Here is a 10,200-nt window from a genome sequence, read left to right as displayed (position 1 = left end):
TGCATGTTGGTGCAGTGATGACGAGTAAAGAAGTGGATGTCGGTGCAGTGATGATGAGTAAAGAAGTGGATGTCGGTGTAGTCATGAAAAGTAAATAAGTGCGTGCTGGTGCAGTGATGACGAGTAAAGAAGTGCATGTTGGTGCAGTGATGACGTTTAGAGAAGTGCATGTCAGTGCACTGTGCAGTGATAACGAATAAATAAGTGCATGTCAGTGCATTGTGCAGTGATGACGAGTAAAGAAGTGGATGTCAGTGCAGTGATGACGAGTAAAGAATTGGATGTCGGTGCAGTCATGATGAGTAAAGAAGTGGATGTTGGTGCAGTGATGATGAGTAAAGAAGTGAATGTCGGTGCAGTGATGACGAGTAAAGAAGTGAGTGTCAGTGCAGTGATGACGAGTAAAGAAGTGTGTGTCAGTGCAGTGATGACGAGTAAAGAAGTGAGTGTCAGTGCAGTGATGACGAGTAAAGAAGTGTATGTCGGTGCAGTGTTGACGAGTAAAGAAATGAGTGTCAGGGCAGTGTTGACAAGTAAAGAAGTAAGTGTCGGTGCAGTGATGAAGAGTAAAGAAGTTGGTGTCGGTGCAGTAATAACAAGTAAAGAAGTGAGTGCCAGTGCAGTGATGACGAGTAAAGAAGTGAGTGTCAGTGCAGTGATGACGAGTAAATAAGTGAGTGTCGGTGCAGTGATGACGAGTAAAGAAGTGAGTGTCGGTGCAGTGATGACGAGTAAAGAAGTGAGTGTCGGTGCAGTGATGACGAGTAAAGAAGTGAGTGTCGGTGCAGTAATAACAAGTAAAGAAGTGAGTGTCGGTGCAGTGATGACGAGTAAAGAAGTGAATGTCGGTGCAGTGATAACGAGTAAAGAAGTGAGTGTCAGTGCAGTGATGACAAGTAAAGAAGTGAGTGTCAGTGCAGTGATGACGAGTAAAGAAGTTAGTGTCAGTGCAGTGATGACGAGTAAAGAAGTGAGTGTGGGTGCAGTGATGACAAGTAAACAAGTGAGTGTCAGTGCAGTGATGACAAGTAAACAAGTGAGTGTCAGTGCAGTGATGACAAGTAAAGAAGTTGGTGTTGGTGCAGTGGCGAGTTTATAAGTGCTTATTACAATTTAGATTTCCTTTATTTTATTGACCTTGATTTGACTGTATGACATTTCACACTAGGTGACATTATTTTCTATTTTATTATAGAACATTCACAAAGCAATGTTTTAAATGTTATTTGTTTTAATATTTTAGTATTCCAGTGGATCCTACAACTTCTTCTCCTACTGAACTGTAAATATCATTTTTTTATTACATTTATAATAGAATTATTATAGAACAAATTGGGTATTATCTAGAGAATTCTGTGGAAAGCAAACAAGTTCATATCAATCTATAAAATGTAGGGTGCCGATAATGAGTATTTGGGCCAGTACTTGTACAGGCAATCAGGGTGACTTCCTGATAAGCCAGGCTCACTGTACCCCAGGATGCAGGTATCGGTATTTGGTATCGGTGAGTACCAAAAGAAAAATATCGGTACTCATACTCAATACTGAAAAGCTGGTATCGTGCATTGATAAATTATTATTTATAATAATTTATCTTTATTTATTTGAGTACTAATCAAAATCACTATGATCACCAACATCTCCACAACATTTCACTTGATGTACTATGTATCACTGCACAGTCTCAAGGAAGAACTCATCCAGAAGCTCATACTCTGTCTTTTCTTTGTAAAGGATATTTCCTAAGCATTCCCTCATTCTTATTCTACCAAAACCAACATTATACTCTGCCTGAGAGCAAGTATTTCATTTGAGTAGCCTACATAATCAGACAATTTAATTTATCTTATTACATTTAACAAACACTTTCTATTACTTGCACTTAGCAGCCAATGCTGATGTGAATATTCTCCCACAAAGAGGTCTAGCATAAAATCCTTAAAGGAGGACTATGATTTCCACTCATCCTCATAGTAAGAAGCTGTCACAGGTCGGCTCTATCGATCGGGAAGTAAGCAGAAACATGTCGCCGATCTGCTCACTTCAAATCACTACAATTGTCTCCCTGCAGTGAGCGGTGACTGACAGTCACCGCTGCCCGCAGGGATTCCCCCCTTCCCCTCTCCGATGCTCCAGCGCTGAGTGGAGGATAGGAGTGGATCCGTCTCAGGTGTGGCGCTCTCAGTATATCTGAGCTTTAGGTCACAGGAGATGGTTAGTATATGTCCTCCCGTGACCTATAAGAGAACTAGGGGAAAAAACACTTACCCCTTAGCTCTCTTTTAACATCAGCTATTACCAGCTATAAGGAAGAGTATTACCTGGGGTACCTGTGCTAACTGATAAAGCAATGACAGCATGCTGGTGAAGATATATTAAAGATACAATCCAAATTCATTGAGACAAATTGCATTCAGAATGGGGATATGAAGCATACATTCAGATTAAAGAAGCAGTTGCTTCATCCAAGGATTGGACAATGACATTTGTGTGACTTTACTACACTAATGCTGTGCATGCTAAAACAAAAATATAGCTTACATCAAACCACATAAATTGCAGATTTGATATTTTGCTTCATTTGTCAGCAAAGATCAAGTGATATATGTTCTACCACGAAGCGATGGGCAGGCTGGAGTTTTAAGGAACATCACATCATCATCAGATGAGGTAAGAACAATTATTTTAGCTTACTTTGCTAAATATTCTACATATTTGAATTGATTACCTATGTAGATGCAGCATAGTTACCGTGTTTCCCCGAAAGTAAGACCTACCCCGAAAGTAAGACCTAGCACTATCTTCAGGGATTTCTGTAATATAAGACCTACCCCGAAAATAAGACCTAGTTCGGTAGTAGGTCTTATATTACAGAAATCCCTGATAGCGCTAGATCTTACTTCCGGGGTAGCTGCACCGTATAATTACTTTTTACATGTCACGCCGCAGCTCCCTCCCCCCCCCCGCCCGCCAGCACGCCCACCTTTCTGGCTCCATGGACGGCATTGGAGCAGAGAGCGGCCGCAGCTCCCTCCCCCCCCCCGCCAGACACGCCTCCCCGCACGCCCACCTGTCTGGCTCCCTTACCGCAATAGTGCTGAGAGCGTCCGCAGCTCCCTCAATCCCGCCCGCCAGGCACGCCTCCCCGCACACCCACCTGTCTTGCTCACTGGACGACAATAATGCTGAGAGCGGCCGCAGCTCCTTCCCGCACGGCCATCCGCACGCCCGAGGGGAGATCGGAGAGCGGACAGCTGCAGCTAGGTACACATAAGACATCCCCCGAAAATAAGACCTAGTGTCTTTTTTCGTGGAAAAAAAAATATAAGACACTGTCTTATTTTCGGGGAAACACGGTAGCAGCTATACAATTAGGCCACAAGTCCTTGAACCTGTCCTCATAAGCAATTGGCCTCCACAGCAGGATACTTAGATCGGCTAGGTACAGATATTATTTAGTTCCAATACTATAGTGGCTTATAATATCAAATTACTTATCAAGCAGCCATACTCAGCATTCTACAAACACAATGGGAATCTGGATAAAACATTCAATCTGGATAACTGGATGTTTGAAGGAGCTAATGGCAAGAGTGTTTCTTGCTGTACACCTTTAACTCTATATGTAGGGCAATTAACATGTTGAGTTTATTAGAAAAAAATGTGTTTTTGTTTCAACTACCTTTTTAACTACTACTTATTAACTGAATAATAGGATATAGACATTGTTTTTCATAGAGTATGTCATTGGGACAGAAATTTATGTGAAATCCCAACTTTTAATAGTGAGCACCAAAAGAAAAAATCCATGATTAAAATATGTTTTCTGTGTTTTAGACAATAATATATTAAATATTGCATATAGGCTCCAATATAGGTTTCTTTACACATGTTTACAGTCTTTCCGCAGCTCCTGCTGAAAAATAACCTGTGGTTTGCAGAGCTCAGTAGCTCAGGGTGAAATGTATAGATACTGACACAGCTGAATGAGAGCTAATAGATGGGAAATCTTCCAATATGGACGCTAGTTCTGGTGACCCTGCTGAGCACCAGGGATTTCTCTCTCTCTTTGGAGATATTTCTTCTCACGTCCTGTTATGGCTATAAGACAGGAAGTGAAGGGAAATCTCCCAATGGGACATAGATGACAGGGTTTTTTTTTTATCCTCCCTTTCTCTATCCAAAACTAAAATAAATACATTTGGCTATAGTTCTTTAGTAACTCATCCCTCACTCTCCCTTAGTTGTTAAATAAAGACACAGGTCCATCCAGTTCAACCTACAGTTGTGTGAAAAATAGAGTACACCCTCTTTGAATTCTATGGTTTTAAGTATCAGGACATAATAAAAATCATCTGGTCTTTAACAGGTCTTTCAATTAGGTAAATACAAGCTCAGATGAACTGTGAGGTTAGGGTAACCCAGGTAGACATTTACAGGGCTGCCAATGTGCAACGATCACCCATAGCATGGATGAAATGACTGTATAGCATGCTATAGGCATGACATATGATAAAAGGGAGCTTGGGCTTCAAATTGAACCCCTTGTAATCTATCTGATAATATGTACAGATGCCCAGCTAATTACTTAAACACATTTAAAAAAAATATTATTGTTTTCATTTTAGATTGTTTTGTGGAAGCCTGACTCACCTGAACACATTGAAAAGAACAAAGAAGTTCATTTCTATGTAAATGCATCCCTTGTAGAAGAGGTCAAATCTCAGCTGACGGAATCTGCAATCTCATACACGTAAGTCATGGACAACTTCTATGTGGGCCAGTTTACCTATCAGTCTCTATGAATCCTAACAATCTGATATCTGTCCTAGAGTGTTGGTTCAGAATGCCCAGGAGCTCATTCATCAACAAACATACAATGACACTACTGGCCAACGCAGCTCCGCCTCCTACTATGAGCAATATCATTCACTAGATGATGTAAGTCTTATTCTTGGCCTTACTAATGACTGACACCAAAATAAATAGTGAAATTAAAACCTGTTAAAGAATGTGTTGAAAAAATATAAAAAGTCTTTCAGGATTGCTAATGAATGCCATTGTTTACTTATACACCAATCAGCCATAACATTATAACCACTGAGAGATGAAGTTAATAACATTGATTATCTCCTTACAATGGTGGCTGGTAGTGGGTGGGATATATTAGGCAGCAAGTGAACATTTTGTCCCTTAAATTTATGTGTTGGAAGCAGAAAAAATGGGCAAGCATAAGGATTTGAGCGACTTTGACAAGGGCCATATTGAGATTGCTATATGACTGGGTCAGAACAATTCCAAAACTGCCGCTCTTGTGGGATGTTCCCAGTCTGCAGTGGTCAGGATCTACCAAAAGTGGTCCAAAGAAGAAAAACCGGTGAACCAACCATAGGGTCATGGGTGGCCAAGGCTCATTGATGTGCATGGGGAGTGAAGGCTGACCTGTGTAGTCCAATCCAATAAGAGAACTACTGTAGCTCAAATTACTAAAACAATTAATTCTGGTTCTCATAGAAAGATGTCTGAACACACAGTGCATCGCAGTTTGTTGTGAATGGAGCTGGTATAAAGACTGGTATAGAAAGCCCATGCTGACCCATGTCCACTGCCAAAAGTGTCTACAATGGGCATGTGAGCATCGGAGCTGGACCACAGAGCAATGGATGAAGTAGGCCTTGTCTGATGAATCACTTTACTTTTACATCATGTGGCTGGCCAGGTGCGTGTGTGTCGCTTACCTGTGGAAGAGATGGCACCAGGATGCACTATGGGAAGAAGGCAAGCCGGCGGAGGCAGTGTGATGCTTTGGGCAATGTTGTGCCATTCATGTGGATGTTTGACACATACCATATACTTAAACATTGTTGCTGACCAAGTACACCCCTTCATAGTAATGGTATTTCCTGACGGCAGTGGCCTCATTCAGCAGCATAATGTGCCCTGCCACACTGCAAAAATGGTTTAAGAATTGTTTGAGGAAACCAACAACAAGTTTGAGGTGTTGACTTGTCCTCAAAATTCTCCAGATCTCAATCCAATTGAGCATCTGTGGAATGTGCTAGAAAAATAAGTTTTTAGGTGGGGCACCTAACAACTTACAGGACCTCTGACAGCTTGGCGCGAGATATCACAGGTCTAGTGAAGTCCATTCCTCAATGGATCAGTGTTATTTTGGCAGCAAAAGAGGGACCTACTTAATATTAGGCAGGTAGCCACAATGGTATGGCTGATCGGTGTATAGCACCATCATATTTTGTAGTACTTTACAGCAGCAAATAAAGTGAACATACACACTTTCTTTAAAAAAACTAACATTAGAGAAAACAGCTATGCTGAACACTTTCTTTTAGCCAAGGTTAGAAACCTACATAGGTTTATGTTACAAAAACATTACTTTTTTACTATGCACGTAGTAGTCATGGAAAAAAAAAAACAATCGTTTTTTAAACAGGACAAAAAACAACTTTAGGTCTCGTTCACACCTAGGCGTATTGCATATGCGCGTCTGTCGCACGTTTTTTTACCGCGATTCGCGCTAAAAAAGTTGCGCGGCCGTCGCGCGTTTCCGAAGGCTACTTGGCTGTATCCCAATGGAAACGCGCAACAAAACGGCCCAAAGTAGTACATGTACCTTTTCAGGCGTGGGCCGTTTTGTAGCGCGTTAGGGACGGGCGGAAATACGCCAAGGTGGGAACGAGACCATTGAATACAATGGGATTTATATTGTAGAGCGTTCGTCGAGCGTAGAACGCGCTACAAAACGTTCAGGTGTGAACGAGGGCTCAGTGAGTGCGTGTTGTATACAATAACTGCACCAATTATGATTTAACAGTAAGCATGCTTTTCTTTTCCTTCTTTGTTAGATATATTTCTGGATGGAACAAATGGTAGACAAACATTCTGATATGTTAGAGAGAATTCACATTGGAAGTTCATATGAAAAGCGTCCACTCTATGTACTAAAGGTATATAGACAAATACAGTTGTAAATATTAACCCATTTAAGCTCCTGCATTGTTCTGAAAAGATGAATAGTAAACATAAATATTTTGACATTAAGGCTGAACTCCAGGATAAGCAAATATTGTCTAAAAGAAGAGTTAAAAGAGTTATAGAAAAGTTAAAAGAGAACTATGGGGTAACCTTTTTATCCCATAGATCTCTATAGGGTCACGGGGGGACATATACTAATGCCCTCCCGTGACCAGAGGTGTCCTGAGGTGACACCCAGTGGGGGTAACATAATCGCGTACGCACGTGATGACATCACGTGCTGTACCGCTGTTACCTGCCGGCATCCATCACCAAGATGGATGAGAGAGAGGAGGGGACATTCACCTGGCGGGATAAGAAATACCGCCGGGTACCCTCCTCTCTCTCTCTCGAGCAACTGTCGGGCTCTCGGTCCTTGGCATTGTCTTCACGTCTAATACAGAACTATTAGATGTGAAGACAATAAGGGACATTTCACAGCCGGAGTAGAGCAGGAGAGAGGTGAGCGGTCTCCACCACAGGACCACGGATTGGGTGAGTATATCTTCTTTATTTTCACCCCTAGAGAATAATGTGCACTCAACCCTTGCAGTAAGGGGGTAGCCCCATTGCAAGGGTAAATTTTTCTGTAATACAAGAGGCTCGTATATTATTACTTCTTGGAATGATTTGTGTATTTCTTCCAAATCTGTGGAGTAATTCAGTGTGAAACTTTACCTTTGTGCAGGAGCTTCCCGTAATTAAGACCGGTCACTGTTTCCCTCTCCTTGTGCAGGGTGACTGATCATGTACCCACCCACCTCCAGCAGCCAGCTTGTAGTGGCTAGGTCCCTACCATAGCTATGCTCTCTGCACTGGCTATGTGCTGCCCAGTAAAGATGAAATTGCTACTTTATAAGATAATATCTGGGTTTGTAAAGACATTTGTTCCACACAAAATGGATTTATATTCTTTGTAGCTTTTGAGAAATACAGTATATTTCAATTAAAGTTTTGTGCCTGGAGTTAAGCTTTAAAGGACCTCTTTTACCAAAAATATTGTATTCAGATCCCTGTATGTAGTGTAGGAAAGTCACTGGTCTTTAAACAGTAATGGCAATAAATGCAGCTTTATTGCATCCAACGAAAAAGTAACACAAATAAAAAGGCCTACTCCACCTTAGGAGGCTAACTAAACAGTAGTGTCCCTCACTACGTCCTACTGGAGCGGCTATTCCAGCTTCCAGTATAAATGGACAAAAACCACAGTCCAATACAAACAATTATTCTGACAGACCTTATTCCCCAGATATGCAGACACTCTCCAGTCTGTGTCCATCCAGTGCAGCCTGGATCTCACTCTGAGCTCTCACTCCCTCCCAGTCACTATCAGGTGCAGGCTAATTAATAGAGAGAGAGGAGGTTTACCTGTTGGCCAGGCTTAACCCTTTCCTAGCCAGGGAAAGCTGCCCTTTTCAACCTCTCGCTGACATACACAGAATCGTGTACCCTGTCACAGTAGTTAAGACATAAAATTATGATATGTAGATTAATAAATCTGGTATAACTTCAAAGTTCACATGCTATTATAAAGAACTCTGGGAATTTAAGAAAACCTAGTGGGGCTACCCCTGCAGTGCAAGGGCTAAATGTTCTTTTATCTAGGGGGCTCAAATAAAGCCCCCTAGATAAAAGAGGATCATCTGATCCTCGGTCCCGGGGTCGGTCAACATTTAACTCTCTTTCCCTCCACTCCAGCTGTGGAATATCCCTTGGTGTCCTTACTTCTAATACAGGTCAATGGACCTGCATAAGACATGATGACATCAGCAGTCGGTAGACTTACCTGTGTCTCCGCCACTCGCTCCCGTCTGAAGATCTGGAGCTTCTCGAGCAGCCAAGCAGGATGATGGGGCGGAACAAGCGCAGTAGCGGGGTGGGGAGAAGAGGAGAGACACAGTGAAAGTGAGTGCACGCAGCTGGGAGTGTGCATGTCAGACAGACACCGTGGGACACAGAAGATACAGCAGTCAGCACTGGATCAGAGACCAGCACTTGATCAGAGACCAGCACCAGTGCTGGATGGGTTGCTGAATACAAGTGGAAGGAAGAGGTTGATTGGATCAAGAGGCATCATTTAAGGTAAGTCCATAAAGTAGCATGGGGGTGACTTTAAAGGAGAACTATGAGGTGAGTGCTTTTCACTCCTCATAGTTGTAGCCGACCTGTGACAATGAGACTGTAGATCGGGAGGTGAGCGAACACATACCGGTGTTCGCTCACCTCTCGATCCTGTCACGGCTCTCTGCCGTGACAGGGGAGGGGCTGGATTCCCCCCTCCCCGCTCCGCCAGCGCTGACTGGCGGAACGGACGGGGGAGGGGGCGGGTACAGCTGGCTCTGCCTCTAGGTAGGCAGAGCCAGCTGTCAGTCACGCAGCTGGGCAGATCCGGACATAATTGTCGGGATCCGCTTCAGCTGAGGCGTCTTAGTATACATGTGTCAAGGTTTTAGACTCTTACTAAAACAGTTCTGCATTAATGTATCAGTTTATAATTAGTTATTTCACTGTATTGAGACCAATGCATTTTGATTATATTCTAGCTCTCTGGCAAAGGTAAAAAAGATACGTCAAATGCAATATGGATTGACTGTGGAATACATGCAAGGGAATGGATCTCTCCTGCTTTTTGCATGTGGTTTATTGGTCATGTGAGTAAAAGCTAAGCACTGAAACATTTCCTAATTCTGTACCAGAATGAACATGTGACTTTCCTCCATACAAATACCAGTATAAGTGGGTATGCATACTCTATATAAGCATTTTATAAGATAAGGTTATCTGGTTTAGGACACATGCATAGGGGCTCATTGTATTGGCGTTCTGTTGTGCCAGGCGGCAATAAAAGGAACAGAAACTGGTAGAAACTGCTCACAATAGGGCTGTCTTAAAGAGAATCCATGATAATACAAATAACAGGAAAAGCTCTGACAATGTCATCTCTACTACTTAGGGAGTCATTGACCTGGAACAAGCATGCTAGATGGGAATTCAGGCTTTAACATATGCTAACATGTTCTAGATCTGTGATACAAAAGGTAGTGAATATTAGGATAACAGCCCTGGAGTGGACCTGAACAGGGGCGGAAATACCGCCGGTGCAGCCGGTGCACCGGGGCCTGAGACTGTGCGGGGGCCCAGTGAGGTCCGGTCCTGGCAACCCCCCCC

At 42.7% G+C, this 10,200-nt stretch overlaps 1 protein-coding gene across 1 annotated transcript in view; it reads left to right on the top strand.

The window, feature by feature from the left end:
• The first annotated feature begins 229 nt into the window (after positions 1 to 229).
• The window catches only part of CPB2 (carboxypeptidase B2), a 22,414-nt gene continuing 12,443 nt past the window's right edge, over positions 230 to 10,200 (top strand). The window contains exons 1-7 of the mRNA XM_018565290.1: positions 230 to 477; positions 1,244 to 1,282; positions 2,589 to 2,670; positions 4,629 to 4,753; positions 4,833 to 4,941; positions 6,864 to 6,965; positions 9,576 to 9,683. Of these exons, the coding sequence (XP_018420792.1) occupies positions 230 to 477; positions 1,244 to 1,282; positions 2,589 to 2,670; positions 4,629 to 4,753; positions 4,833 to 4,941; positions 6,864 to 6,965; positions 9,576 to 9,683 (813 nt within the window). The remainder of the gene's footprint in view (positions 478 to 1,243; positions 1,283 to 2,588; positions 2,671 to 4,628; positions 4,754 to 4,832; positions 4,942 to 6,863; positions 6,966 to 9,575; positions 9,684 to 10,200) is intronic.

The sequence above is a fragment of the Nanorana parkeri genome, unplaced genomic scaffold, assembly GCF_000935625.1.
Source record: "Nanorana parkeri isolate BGI_ZX_2015 unplaced genomic scaffold, ASM93562v1 scaffold829, whole genome shotgun sequence".
Lineage (NCBI taxonomy): Eukaryota > Metazoa > Chordata > Amphibia > Anura > Dicroglossidae > Nanorana > Nanorana parkeri.
This window is presented reverse-complemented; position numbering and strand designations above follow the sequence as displayed.